The sequence below is a fragment of the Chrysemys picta genome, chromosome 3 (assembly GCF_011386835.1).
Source record: "Chrysemys picta bellii isolate R12L10 chromosome 3, ASM1138683v2, whole genome shotgun sequence".
Lineage (NCBI taxonomy): Eukaryota > Metazoa > Chordata > Testudines > Emydidae > Chrysemys > Chrysemys picta.
This window is the reverse complement of record NC_088793.1, coordinates 209312361-209327806: the sequence shown is the minus strand read 5'-3', so window position 1 is coordinate 209327806 and position 15446 is coordinate 209312361. Positions and strand designations below refer to the sequence as shown.

At 49.5% G+C, this 15446-nt stretch overlaps 1 protein-coding gene across 23 annotated transcripts in view; it reads right to left on the bottom strand.

Annotated features, from left to right (window-relative positions):
* Nucleotides 1-15446, bottom strand: part of SLC8A1 (solute carrier family 8 member A1) — a 339712-nt gene that overhangs the window by 202802 nt on the left and 121464 nt on the right. For 11 of the 23 annotated variants that reach the window (XM_042852699.2, XM_065590900.1, XM_065590904.1 and 8 more), the window contains exon 3: nucleotides 4795-4872. The exons of the other annotated variants lie outside the window; for them this stretch is intronic. In XM_042852699.2, the coding sequence (XP_042708633.2) occupies nucleotides 4795-4872 (78 nt within the window). The remainder of the gene's footprint in view (nucleotides 1-4794; nucleotides 4873-15446) is intronic. 23 annotated transcript variants of the gene reach the window in all.

Sequence of the window (15446 nt, the reverse complement as noted above, 5' to 3'; positions counted from 1 at the left end):
TCGCCTTTTGCCTCTCAACACAAACTCTGAAGCCTGTGCCTTACAACCTCAGCCTCTGACTTTTCATCACAGTGGAGCATAGCTGTGTTTAGAGAGTAAGAAATACCAGCATCCAACCTCAGGGAGGTGTTGGTCTCTGAGCGTTCAGGTTTCACCACAAGCTGAGAGTTTAAGGTACCTGCAGTCATGGACACAGATGTCCAGAAGCAGGGCTGCAATGCAGAAACTCCAGGGCAAAATGCACAAAATGGGGCTTATTGCCCCAGGCAGTCCATTTCCAGGCTGTACATTCCTCCTGAGCCCTGCACTTGCCTGTGCAGGCCGGAAAAGAGAACGGGGCAGAAGGAGATGCTATCAGCTCTGCGACTTTCCATCGCAGCCCGCTCCCAGTACATGCAGCAGAAGCCCTGACCACGGGTTACTCCAGTTATTGTCGCAGGCTAACCAGGGCTGCACAGGAGACGCCATTTTGCCCCCCACTTTTGTCAGGGGCTGAGGCTCACTGCAATGAACCCTCAGCCATCTGGGTAGGAATCCAGGCAGCAGATCAAGAGAGGGCAGGACAGTGTTCCCCTGTATAACCAGACCACAGACATGGTCCCACACCAACGGATCTCAGCAGGCAACTTCTCTTTGGTGAACTTGCTTCCTGACACAGTCAAATGCCTGGCTGACGGAGCTTTGCTGGGTGGCAGTCCCTGGGAAAGTCAGACAGCTGTCACCACTACCTGCTACTCTAGGTCCCATGATGCTGAGTTGCACACAGAGGCCCTGGCAGCTCTCCTCCAACCATGAACTCCACAGTGCGCCTATCCATTGCGAGCCTGTGCACTGCATGGTCCATTCAGACAGGTGACACAGACTGCATGCACTGTGCCAGAGGGGGTGTGGTGAGCTACCATCTATGGCTGCAGTGGCTGCTTGCCTAGACTCTGCTACTCCCATCTGCTGCCTATTGCTCAGTGAAGTATTGCGAACGGCTTCCAAATAAATGTATGCACCTGCCTAGGTTCCAGCCATCATGGCACCCAGGCCAGAGTATATTTCCATGCAATGCCCACCTTGCGCAATGGATTAGCTACAAACTTTCCAAGTCGCACCCGAAAGCAGAAGTGACTTTCTTTTTAGGCTGCTCCTCTCACTGACCGTCAATGATATGGAATCCCCGACCCTCTGCCTGAGCCTGTACATTTCCAAAGGAAACCCAGAAAGCCATGCGAAAGTTAAAGACAATAGGGCTTATCCAAGGTTCTATATTAATAAATAAAAGTGCGAGCACATGGCGAGTCCTTCTAACTTCCTTTGAACTCTTAAAACCTCTATTTTCTGTTGAAATAAATTCACTCTGAAGCAAAGCTGTGCATTGTTAATGAAAGTAAGGGGAGTTTTTGATGCTGCATGGATAAAGGCCAAGTATTCAGAAATACTCTGTACAGTGCAGAGGCTAACCACTTAAAGGGCCAATTTTCCCTGTTGCTGGGTTTGTTGTTGTCGTTGCTAAAGAGGTTGCTAATTGAGCTCCACAGCAGTTTTCCCTGTGCTGCAGATTAAAAAATTACAGGACAGCTTGCCCTAGCATTTCGTCGTCTTACGCAGAGTAAAGATTAAAATCAAGTCTGTAACAAAATTATGGGAATGTTCCCGTCCTTTCCCACAGCTGGACCTGGGACAGGTAGCTGAATCTGGATTTATGATGCCTGGTCTACAAAAACATACCAGTCGGGTTTATCTACAGGCCTGATTTCCATTTGCATTAGGGCCTCTTGCACCACCCTGAAAGCATAAAGAGATTTTAAAGGGGAGGTAAACTCGCTCTTCAAGCTGCCAGCGTGGTGTAAGAGGGCCCTGGTAACCTGCTGCCAGAGCCAGCACAGGCCTGGGAAACACTTAAGTCCAATATAAACCCTATTTTGAGGACTTCAGTGGCCCGGAGGGGAGGTGGGGGAGGGGAGAAGAGCCCTCACACAGGCCCTCTGCACAGCTGGGAGTTTGACCCAAAGCGCGGCAGAGCATTCCTGCGATGGGGGCGGGATGTGAGAAACACCAAGGAACCCCCATTTCTGAAGGCTGGGTGAACTCAACCAGCTTGTGCCATTCTGAGGGGATGGTTTCATCCTGCTGGCTGATTCAGAGAACACTTATGAGCCGAGAGGAAGGCAATAAATCTAAGACCACCTGGAGATGGGCAGGGGAAAGGCGGGCTTGGCTGAAAGACACAGACCTCAATGAGTCAGGCAAAAGGCTGTTTTGACCAGGCAAGATTTTCAGATCGTTTAGGGCCCTTTCCATTCGCTGAGACCCAAGGTGCAGACAGGCTTAGCAGAGCTCTTAGCATGTGTTTTACTTTTCTTCTCTTCCAGGATTTCTCCTCTCCCTTTCGGTGGTTTGCAGAGACAGAGAATATCATCGTACAAAGGCAGCCCGAGGCAGTTCTTAGCTACCATTACCCGGGCATGACCCCCGGTGAGTGCCACAGAGAGCAGATGAACTCTTATGTTAAAGGAGGCAGGGAGAAAAGCAGGTGACTGCCCCAGCAAGCGGTTGAGGGCACAGTGGAGACACGGAGTGGCACAAGGAGAATGGGCCACAGGAAGAGATTCTATAGCGAGACAAGAACAAAGTTCCTGGGCATGGAGTCAGCTGTGTAGGTGACAGGCCGCAGCAAACACCTCTGCTGGGATGTGGGTGTTAAAGGGGGTTTTGTGCAACGTTTTAGCTCCCCACATTTCTAATGAGGACACACCTCTGGAATTAACCACTTGCTGCAACCAGTACAAGCATTGCTATACAACCGTGCGATCTCTCGGGAGGGGCGGGGGGGCGGAGGCGTTGACAAGCACAAAATCACCACCACACCTGAACAAGGTGAGACGAGCTCGAACTAACAGTCACAGAGGCCAACGTTTTCCAAAGTGGCCTCTAAGGGCGGAGAAAGCCACCTGCCAAATGCTTATGAGACCCGAACATCTCCAGCTGCAGGGGGAGTCTACAGGAGCGGACAGGGCTCATCATTCCTGACAGCCATGTTCCAGGGTGTCCCAAACTGGGCACCCCAAATTACAGGCCACTTCTGAAAATCCAAGCCATCTCGGTCCACATCGGTCACTAGTCAGCTACTGTTGCTGCCCTCACATAGCCCGAGATTTCCAAAGCAGCTCATTCTCTGCAGACTACTTTAGAACCTACTTCCAGAACTTTTCCCACCTCCTCCCTCCAGGAAGGAGTGGGGCCTGTCTCCTTCTTCCCTGGAGTAACCCGAATGCATCTCCTCTCATTCTGCCGGATCACTCATCTGAGCTGACAGCTACAAGCCAGGTCAGAGGATGATATGCCAGGGTCTGACAGCAACACACCACACTGATCTGCTACCCCACGGACTGTTATCCATCCCCAACATTCCTGCGACGGCCTCGCTCCCTTTCCCACCATTTGCCTGTAAACCATGGCACCGTTTGACCCATTCACTGCTAGGTTTCCAGTGAACACAGCTGTAACTAGGAAATACGATATAACACTAATAAATCTTGGATGCTCAAGCGCACGTTCCACTTCAGGCCTCAGGTTGGGTATGTGCATGGCAAGTAGGGAGGGGGTACATCTGCTAAACAGCGACGGGATACGCCAATGTTTTCTCAACCAGCAGCTGTGACTAGTGGGGGAAATGAACCTCCCCGCCCCAGAATCTCCAACCACAGACCAAGGCCTCCCTTAACTGAGAGGCCGAAGCCCTGAGGGGGGAGCTCCTGCTTGAATTGCGCCTCAGAGCCAGAACTCCTCCTGGAGCGCCTCAGGGATGCTACAGATCTTGGCCAAACCCTGTAGCATTTTTTTCCAGCAAGAGATTGTCCCGGGCTCAGCATGATTGTGCAGTGCCACGTCTACAGGTAAGAGCCTGGTTTTAACTCACAGTTTCTGCAATCAGCTGTTTATTCCTTACCAAACCTCAACCTGTCTAACGGCATTGATAGGGAGAGTCCCGGTGCAAGTTCTTGCCAGTATCTGCATTTTGGGATGATTCACGTGTTTTAAAGCACTGAATACCATGTTTGCTAACTGAGATCAGATGCCACTTTACCCCTAGCCAGGGGAATGGGACTGTGGCCCTCTACCAATGTCAGTGATCCATCACCTCCCTTCATGGAGCCCAAGGGCAACACCCAAGTGAGGAAGCCGAGGTTCATTAATATGCAGAGCATGGGCCCCTCAGGTGGTGCAAGGAGATAGAGCTCCACTGACCTCTATGGAGGTGCAGCCTTTTATACCAGCGGAGAAGTCATACATTTGAAGGCCAGGAGAATTAAAAATTTCAAGGCCATAGAATTTCACTGTTCCTCCCGCATCAAGCCCAATCTTCGGGATGAACTGGAGTGGATCTCAGAGACACACCCAGTCGTGGCCCCAGGAGTTTCTGGGTCATTCCAGGAATCAGGACTCCCTGTGATTAAAAATGCACCACACTGTCAAGTTCTATGGTCTTCGTGTTTTTGGTGTGAGCAGCAAGACGACAGCGTGACTGAAAACTCAACAAGCAGATTCTGAAAACTTGGATTCCAAAATGTTGTGAAGGTTGCAATAAACTGTTTTACAGTATATCAGAGCACTTTAAATGGCCCCTTAATAATGCTTAGCTTGTGTTAGCAATGTTAGATCTGGCTGGAGGCCATTCCTATATAAAGCTCACGTGTTACCATTCTGGGCCTGAACTATCATCACAAATACTTCATCAGACGAGGTAGCATTATGGGTACATAGTGAAATGCATCTTAATCAAGTGTTTTCTTTTTCAATACTTACACTTTTAGGCACGTTCTTGTCAAAGTTGTCATATGGACACCCATGAAAAAAATCATCATAAATGAAGCAAATCTTTTGCTGTAAAGTGATAAAAACACTGTATCTGGAGATTTGTCAAAAGCAGGTGTGTCAGAGTGGACATATGATATAGGAGAAAGCCATTCCAGGCAGTCACATCAGTAAAAGCCATCATGCTGTTACATGCCTGCAGCCATATCTACCAAGGTACTTCTCTGGCTCTCCCATCAGGTAGTATCTGAGTACCTCACTCCATCTATTTACCTTCACAACCCTCCTGTAAGGTAGGGCAGTGCCATTATCCCCATTTTAGAGATGGGAAACTGAGGCACGGAGAGGCTAAGTGACATACTCAAGGTTACACAGGTCGTCTGTGGCAGAGTATGGAACTGAACCCAGGTGTCCCAAGTCCCAGACTAGCACCCTAGCTGCTAGGCCAATTCCACCCCTCCCCCCGCTCTCTGCTCTTTTTTGCATGGTAAGGATGCCTCTCTCTCTCTCTCACTCACTCTCAAATACAGATGCTGTCCTGTAGTACATTAACCCAGCAAATAGCATATGCTTTGGGGATTCTCTCTATTCCGAAGAGATATTGAGGATACCTCACCATTCATCATGAGTTTAGGGGAGTTTGCCCTTCCACTGCATTCTGCATTGCTGCTGTCAGCTACGTGACCCTGCAGATGTTGTGGAAGCAATTACTCCAGCCACAAAGCATTTCTCAGTGACACTAGCTAACCATCCCCTAGTACGCTGTATTTCTGTCTTCCATTCCTCACTACTCTTGCTTGGGCTAGTATAATGAAATACCTTGGGTAAGCATGAGGGCCTGTATTATTCGGGATTATTTTATTAGCTTTCCTTTGTTGCATGTTCCCTCCAGAAGGGCAAAGCGTACTGGAGGTGGAAATGGCTAGTAGCGCTCATTGCTGAGTGTGCCGAACTGAAAATGGTGATTAGCAACCTGGATATTCCCAAGGAAGATCACAGTCGTTCTGCTGCTTGTTTTAATTATTTCAAGTAAATGGTTTCATGCCTGGCCTTTCCGTACTGTCTTTTGACTCAATGTGTCATCCTGGTTACAGTCAAGGCAGTGGAAATATTCAGGGAGTTGAATCAAACTAAGCCCCAGCACTGAATGAATGACACCATTGCAAGTCAAGTGGATGAGTTGGAGAGTCCCACTCCAGAGGGGTTCCATGCCAGCACTAATGTACAGGAAGTGATGCTCCGGATGGACATTCACAACTAGCGAAATGCCTGATAGCTTTGCAGGCCTGTTTGTTTATCCGATGGTTTGTATGTGCCAGGCCTTTTTAAAATAAATAAAAACCTTTATGAGAAGATCCTTCTCTTCTGAGATAGCTTTGGAATCCCGGAAGGGCTTTGGCCAGGCAATCAGCTGCGTGGTGGTCTATGCACATCGCAGTATTCTGCGTGCAGAGAGGAGCACACAGAGCCTGATCTGACACAACGGGGAGCTTTGCCGGATGCAGGACCATGCCGCGATTGAAGCAGAGATTCCCATGGTGAGGTGCACATTCAGTGGGGCAAGACCTGTTCATGGGGGACAGGGGGCAGGTAGGACATCTCAGTGATTTCCAGCAAAATAATCAGAGACTAGGAATTTTTTCCCCCCAGATTATTTAAATGGAATTTCCCAGATTTTCTTAAACTATTAGCCAGATCAGACTAGAAACAAGGGGCACATTTTTAACAGTACTTAACCACTGGCACAATTTACCAAGGGACATGGAGGATTCTCCATCACAGGAAGTTTTTAAATCAGGACGGGAAGTCTGTCTAAAATACATGCAATAGCTGAACCACAAAATATAGGCTGGACGCAGGAATTCCTGGGTGAGGTTCGCTGGCCTGTGCTATGCAGGAAATCAGACTACAGGATCCCTTCTGACGTTAAAACTGATGAATTTATAACGTGGACACACAGGCAAAAGGGGGAACAAGCCCCCCCAAATAACCCTGGCCCTAGGGTCTAGGTGCAGACCAGAGAGCAGGGGCAGAGAGCCTGCCCCCCCCCCCCCCAGGCAGATGGGCGGGGCATAAGAAGAGTTATGGCTCCACCCTCCTTGGCACACTGACTAGCAGACCTGAGGAAGTAAATTGCACCGGGTAAATGGATGTAGCAAATTCCTTCCCCATCTGGAACAGGGAGGGAACTGAGGCAGGACAGATATTCCCTGCTGCTCCAAACAGCTCCATCAGGCCCTTCTTTGGTGAATGTTTCAGAAAGTTATGAGCGCCTGAAAATGGGGAAACCGCATTTCCAGCTACACTCTTGCAAGCAGACGAGAACCAAAAGATCTAAAGGAATTGGATTTCCATCTTGTCTGCTACCTTTGGGCTGACCATTAATAATTCTTTTTTGTCAGTTTCCATTATAAAGTCTATTAGCAAACATCCTACACTTTTTTCTGTTGGTGAAGTACAAGCCATATGGATAAGCGTGGTGTGCAGCTAGCATGACGGCACTGCAATGTTACTTTTAATTAAAACATCTGCAAAATTTTTAAAAAATTATATATAGTGTTAATTATATGTCCTGCTGCAGGAAGAAAAATTGCTGCCAAACAGCATCAGTGAGTTTCAGGCTGATTCTAGGTAGATTTGCTCCAGATTGTAAATATTGCATCTCCCTCCCTCTCTGTGTGGTTTTGAAAAAAAGGCTTCATGCTTTGTGCCTGCATGGGAGATATTTGTTTTAATATTTTAGCAGGGAATACATATTTCATCTCTGCTGTGGTTACATGGGTGGGGAGGGGGGCTGGGAGATGCAGTTTTTATTTGGAAAAGCTTCTTCAGTGGGAGAGAAGGAAGAGCAGACTGCATAAAAACATCACAGCAATCAGCTATGATGCCAGCCACCCAGGCTTCCCTGAGACCGGATTAAAAATGCACAGGATGAGAGCAAAAGAGAGCAGCCAGACGGTAGTATTTTAGGAAGGGGGCGGGAAAACCAAGAAACAAGAATTGTTCTAAACACAAGAGAATTCACAGAACAGTTCGTAACCTTTCGTCTCACACCAGAATGACAGTGAATGGATGCGACACGGGGGGCTTGGTGAGAGCAGAAGGATAAGTGACCTTCAAATGCTTTTCAAAAAAGTAAAACTCAAACCACCACCAAATCAAGGAGATCCAGCGGGCTACCGCTTGGCATCATAAAACAGGGTTTAGAGCTAAGATTATGTTATTCAGTGCAACTTGTCACAATATATTGGGCACTAGGGACAGATCAACTAGCTTTCAGTTTCCCATTACGCGCCAGCAATATACCTGGAAGGAGGACATTAAACTCTGAAGGCATTTGGAACTGCTGATTGCCTCTCTGTCAATGTTCGCATCTGGTATCATTTTAATTTTTCCTACTAAACAGGAGTAAACGAGTACTACAATTGCATCAAATAAATTTAATCTGGGCTCTTCTTTTTGTCTTAAAGCATTACTGTTTCAATGGGTAGTTATCCCAAGTATTATACCACGTTACCATCACATTATATTGGATGCTAAGCTCCAAGAGTTTTGTAATTATGGGAGAATCTCAGCTTTCGTTAGAAATAAAAAGGAAATTAGGAGCCACCACATTTGCAGAGAAAAGTTTGAAAACATGAGCCAAATGTGATCTAAAGGCTCAGATGGCAAATAAGTTCCCATTATTTATTATGCTTTTACACACTCATGACCTTTAAGCCAGTCTCATGATTTCTGGGGGATCTGACTGATGACTTCTGAATGTCTGGGGGCATTCAGATTACGGACGACGTGAACCAGGGTCTTTCAATTTGATATGCACACAGTCAGCCTTGCCTGCACTGATCAGCAAGAATGCGATCCTGCAAGGTGCTGAATGCCTCCTGCACGGGTCTGAGCTCCCTCAACTCTCCCTGCTTTCAAATGGATTGGAGAGTACTCAGCATGTGGGACCACTAGCTCCCAAATAAACTCTGCCTGGGGAAGCAGTGAATCGATAGGACTTGGAAGCTGAACGCAATCTGCCTTGATTAGGGAGAGACAAGAACCTACAGGAATAGAGGGTTTGTCCTCTGCTGGGTGATAGAAAACCTCACTATGAAGTTCACCCACCTCCCCAGTATATTGTATTATTGCTGGACCTGCATGAGCACTTCTCTAGTGCAAGGCTTTTCAACCTTTTTTCATTTGTTTCAAATGGAGGTGCAGACCCCTTAGGAAATCTTAGTCTGAGGGATCCACGGACCACAGGTTGAAACCCACTGCTCTAGTATTCCGAATGCAAAGACAACGTCGGCCTGTTATGGGCCACCGCCTCAGCACCACCCATTTGGCAGCTGGCTCAGTTTAGAGTGGGGTCAGAACTGACTGTACCCTACAAAAAGTGAGATTAGCCTATTGCAAGTACGACGCTGTTAAAGTGATCAAAATCTACCCTGACTCTGGTCGATACCGTCCATCCGCTTCCCCCTTTAGCAGCACTTACTGCTAGGTAATCAATCAAGATCTGAAAAATGACAATACCAAGGTGTCCAACCTCCGCAATATATGTGGCCTTCAGCAAAGCTGCTGGCTGTAAATCTGGGTTGCAGAACTCAGAAGAGTAATGGTTGGTTGTGTTACTTTGATTAAAAAAAAAAACACACAACAACAACAACAAAAACACATCCTTGAAGTAACAACTGATGTTTCAGGGTGAAACTGAATAAATTAGAGACATTTTAAACCTAACGTTTGAATCAGCTGGTAACATTTAGAGGAAATCTTGAAGAATTTCAGCCATTTATGGGCTAGCCTCTGCTCTCAGTTCCCCTGGTCTAAATCCAGAGTTGCTCCACTGAAACCAGTGTTATTCTGAATTGCACCAGTGTAGCTCTGAACAAAATTTGACCCAATCTGTGGATCTAGTTGAAGGTGGAAGGAGGCATTGATGGGTGAATGGTTCTGAGGACAATATTTTCAAATGCTAAAAGAGGTGCATCCAGCTAGTTACCTATGCGTAAAAACCTACAGGCAGTTACCGCACTTGTATGCACAGGTTGCACAACTGTATGCGTGAATGGGGAGTTGGGCAGCTGAAACTATTAAAGGAGGCTGGGTAGCCATCTGTCTTGGGTGGTTTAGCCACAACAAATAATGCATCTTGGTAGGGGTTAGACTAGATGACCCTTGCGGTCATAGACGTCAGACTCTGTGGCACCCACAGAAAAAAATGAGTGGGTGCTTAGCACCCACCGACAGCCAAGCACCCCTTGAGGGCCTTCCGCCCACTGGCAACCCTACCCATCACCTCCTCCCCCTCCCTCCCAGCACCTCCCGCCTGCCACGGAGCTGTCCCGCAGTGTGCGGAAGGTACTGGGAGGGAAGGGGAGGAGTGAGGACAAAGTATGCTCGAGAGAGAGGGCGGCACTGGGAGGGAAGAGGCGGGGACTTGGGAGAAGGGGCAGAGTGCGGGTGGGAAGAGGCGGGGCATGGTGGGGACTTGGGGAAGGGGTGGAGTGGGGGCAAGGCCTGGGGCGGAGCCGAGGTTGAGCACCCCTGGAGAAAGTTGGAAGCTGGCGCCTATGCTTGCAGGTAGTCAGCTCATACAGATACCGGACTTGCACATGGAATCATGGTTAATGCTTGTGCAAATGTACTGTAGGGGCAATTGCACATCCTTCGACAAATGGTCCCTGGGAGTGAGCTCATCATCAGTGTTTTCTACGGAGGAATATAAAATGGTAAGGAGCCCACCATAGCCGATGATGCAGGCTAAACAACGCAGAAGTAGCTGGAAAATGTGCTAAAACACATTTTCGCTAAAGGGCTATGTCCTGGGACAAGAAAGAGCATGGCCCACGTGGGTGACCCAAACTGGATCAGCAGACCCTGCTGGGGGACAGCAGGTAGGGGTCCAGAAGGGCGAGTGCCTGGGATGACAGGGCTGGATTGCCTTTAACACAGCTGGATCCCCTCTCTCAGACTAGACCGCAGGAAGTCCAGGCTTCCCAAAATGGACTCCCCTTGGCAGGAGGTGTGGGTGGTACTGGACGCAGCAGAGGCAGTGAGGGCTAAGGGGTGGTCACAGAGTCCTTGATCCCATAACAAAGGCTCGTCCCCAGTGAACAGTGCTATGCTTGATTTGTACATCACAGCGCAGAACAGTTCAAGCCCTGCAGGTTCATTGTTGACCAGAGGCGACACCGTCACCCCGCATAATGGAGCCTGGACCGTTCCTTTCCTCTGGTAAATTGATGATGAAAATGATGAGTTCCCGTGCTGCTGAACGCCGGAGGCTGGCGGTGCTGACTACAGCAAGGTCTAACAGAGGGAGGAGTTTGTGTACACAGCTCTGCTATGCGGACCTGGGACAACCCCCAGCTCTCACTCACCAGTCAAGCTGGGTTGGGCCAAACTGTGGGACTGGTGGGGGAACTGCTGTTATAGGAACACTAGTGATGGAATGAGATGACAGAGCTCAGGACATGCGTGACCCACCTCCGACTGGAGCAGAGCTCCGTGTAGCTATCTGACGTAGTTCTCCGGGCCCCACTGCTGTAGGATCTGATCCTCACACAGTCTCTAATGCATTTATCCTCCACCCCAATCAGGTAGGGCCAGGCTCTTATCCCCCTTTGATAGCTGGGGAACTCAGCCACAAAAGCCTGGATGCACAGCAGGGGTCAGGTGCATAAGCCCAGTTCTGGGCCCCCTGCCATGCTGACCCCCGGCTCTGCAGTGAACATTCCCTAGGCATTTGAGTTCCAGCATGTGCACCACTGCCTCCCTCGGGGAGCCCAGAGCAATCCCTGCAGCCTAACTCACATGCACGGCCTGATCCAGCAGGCAGCCGCTGAGCACGCCTAGCGTATTGTCCCCTCAACAAAACAGCCCCAGGGTGGGTGTTGCAAAGGAGCAGGACCAACCACCAGGCGATAAGCGTGAGAATGGCTCTGTGCGCTCTACATAAGAGTAATTTGGGCCTGAGAGAGAGCACAAGCAGCATGAGAATGACCCTGCTGGTTAGAGCATGCGCCTGGGAGCAGGGAAACCTAGGATCCAGGCCCCCTCTAATTATCTATCCACAGTGCAACAGCTTCAACAGGAGAGAGAGAGCGAGCGAGCTCCACATCAGAGTAGCCCATAGCCCCTGGCTAGAGTGCTCACCGAGAAGTGGCAGAGCCCTGTTCAAATCCCTTCTCCCCTCAGCAGGACGTGACCTGGGGTCTCCTATGCCCCAGTGAGCTAACAGTTCTGAGGAAGGTTGGCCCTCCCTCAGGCTTGCTGCTAACAGTGTAGATGCCACCCACCAGGAGGGCGTTTGCAGATGGGAACCCCAAGCACTGAGAGGGGCAGGCGTACCACACACCCCTTCTGGGCAGTATCGCCCATCCAGTAGCTTCTGCAGCTCCCTGCCTACCGTGCTGGCTGTTGTGACCCGCCCTCTAAGGTGCCTGTCTCGCCCCATTCATTGTACAGGCCTCCGGCCCCACAGGAAGTCTGTAGCAGAGCTGAACCCAGGTCTCCCAAAGCCTAGCTAGCCCCTAACCATTGGACCATCCTTCCTCTCGGGAAGCTCCAGGACCTCCCGTTCCCACTCAGAGACCAGCTGCAAGACAAGCCTTGTAAGTCTAGAGAAAGGGACGAGTGCAGCATCATGACACTCTTCTTCAGATGGGTGCCCCTAGGAGGAAGCCATCCGTTAAGGGACTGCTATGGGCAGTTTGTGGGAAGAGCACATTCCCTTTGGGGACAAAGCATGGAGAATGCCAAAGCCTAGGACAACAGGCAAGGAGTCGGCAGATGCTGTTTACCAGTGCCAGCTATTCAAAGGATCTCACTAAGTCAAGCAATGTTTTGGCTTTTTGATCAAAGCACCGTGCTTCATAAACTGAAGGCCTCAAACATTTTGTATGTTACTTCATTCCCAAGCTGGTCACGAAGCCACCACTCTGTCCCCCCTCAAATCCCACCTCAGCCCCACTTCTCATGCGCTGCAGGTGGCCAGCAGAGGGTACGAACAGCATCGGACTTGAAAGCTGCAAGTTCTGCACAATCGCCAGGCTACATGAACATACCTTCCTTTCACCATTACCCTCAGAGTCTCTCCTCTGCTCCCTGCACCCGCTTGCTACATCTGGTCTCAATTTAGGGACTGTCAGGGCTTAGGGACAAGGCCTATGTCGTGCTATGTGTGTGTGTAGGGTGCTCGGAGCAGAAGGGACCTCTCATTATTACTCCCACTACTAGCAATATTCAAACTCGGGTGCCCAAAGGCAGGCGCTGATATTTGTAGGTGGGCCCTACATAAACGGCTGAATGTCAGCGGGAGCTGCAGGAGTCTGACACCTCTCACTGCAGGGTCACACTCCTTTGGTGCATAGACAGAGATGAGGGGTCTTATTTGAGAGCTTTACCCTCATGGTACACAAATGATCTGGTGCCTAGTGCAATGGAGTTGAACCTGTGAGGTGCTGCTATACTAGAGAGCATCACACTAATTATTGCTATTAGAAGGCAGAACAGTTTGATTTATTTACCTGCCCTTGCTAGCAGTGTTAACGGTCTAATCTCGAGCACTCTCCTCCCCCATCCAAAAAACTCCTGCACAATGTGAAAAGAAAGAAGGAAGGCAGGCAGACATCTGCTTCCAGCTGTCTAATTGACGTGCTCAGGGTCACAGCATTTGGGCTTCTGGCCAAAAGGTGATGCTGGATTTTCCTCTTAGCTAAGTGACTCCACCTGGAGTTTCTCTTGCTTCCCCTCAGTCAATGTGGGACCAACTGGGAAATGCACAGGGGCCATGTCAGCTCCATTAGCCAGCAGGGCCTATTGATCTCTCCATGGGACCAGCGCTGAGAGGACACTTCTAAAGCAATGAGCCCTTCTCAGCACTGCCAGCCACAGAGCTGACCTCCTTTTAATGCCATTCTCTTTCCCTACCTGACACTGGGCTTCAGCCAGCCTGCCTCAGAGGAACGCACTCTGACAATGCTAATGTGGAAAGCCTGTGACTGGCATAACAATGAAGATTTGTGTTCCACACAGCCTTCATTTTTAACCAGATGCTCTGACAACAGCCTCTATTCTCTAGTCTTCAGGCTCTGTGCGCTAGAATGGAGAATGACCTTCTTTACTTGCTGAGTGCCAGCACAGGCTGAATCAAAGAGAGAGAGTGAACGTTTCTCCTCCTAATGCTACCGTGAATCTTACTGTCAGCAGGACACAGCACCTGGCGGGGATCACAGCTGTTTAGGCAGCCACATGTTTTGGACAACTTCCAGCTCATAACCCTAAGGTTACCACTGAATTGCTTTACACACAACCACACATCCTACCATCTCAATGGCAGCAGGAGAGGTTCCCAACATAGTCTATGCACCAAAGGCAAAAGTTTGTTTTTGACCAGACATTTATTTGATGCATTTGCCTCTGGTTTAGCTCATGTCAAATGGCATAAACAATCAAACCTGCCTTATTAATGGTCCTTGCAGCTTCCAGGATAGGGTTTGTTTTTTATTGTTTACATCTCACAATACTTTCCATTGCTATTGGCATCAGTTCTTCTCAGTCTACCTCCCCCGTCTGCTTGGATATTACACAAGAACAAATCTCCTGTGGGCCAGATCCTCCACTGGTGTAAATCTGCACCACTCCATGGAAATCAGTGGGGCCAGGTCCCTAATGGGGGTAAATCTGTACAGCTCTAGGAAATCAATGGGGCCAGATCCTCAGCTCGGGTAATTGTGAGAGGATAGTCTCATGCGATCACAAGGGATTCCTCTAGCAAAAGACAGTTCCGACAATTGTTCTTTTGATTTCATTCTTCTTAATAGTCAGCTCCTCTAGACGAGCTTAAACTGATGAGTTGGTGCCAGGGAGATTGTGGCGGGTTAATACGTGTGGCAGGTTTAAGCATGTGCAGGAAGAAAGTCACCTGACAGCCCCCCTGTAACCTTTAAGCCCTCCAGCACGCTAGCTGCTCAGCACCAGTGCATTTCTGCAGCTCGTGGTGCTGCGAATCAGAGGTCACTGTGGCGCAGCTGCGAGGAGTCGATACTCCTCCACATGCAAGCCTGACGTGGGACTTGCACTCACCTGCCCCCTACCTTCAGGCTGGACGCAGGGAGCCTTGGTGGGGCCTACGCGTGAGCGGCCTGGTGCACAAGTGCAATTCCAGTGCCCCAGACCTTCCTGCTGTGCCGGAGACAATCGGCGACAGCTGCACTGAGTTAGCAGCAGCTGGAGCAGCACACGCTCAGTCAGCCAAGCGGGAGCCATCCCTCCCAGACCAGGCCATCCCGGCAGGCTGGGGGCAGAGAGGGTGAGGGGTACCAGCCCGAGGAAAGAGAGGGGAGGATGAAGTAGGACAGGAAGCCTTTTCAGACTCTTTTTCCTTCATTCCTCTAAGCCTTTAACTCACCTCAATTCTTTCCTTATGTTTCTTTTCAGCTCCCCATCCTGCCTGGGTCCCCCCCGAGGGTGACCAGATGTCCCGATTTTATAGGGACAGTCCAGATTTTTGGGTCTTTTTCTTAGATAGGCTCCTATTACCCCCCACCTCTGTTCCAATTTTTCACACTTGCTGTCTGGTCCCCACAGTCCCCCTTGTGCCCTGGAGATAGGAGTGTGAAATACGAGGCAGACCTCTCTGGTTGACA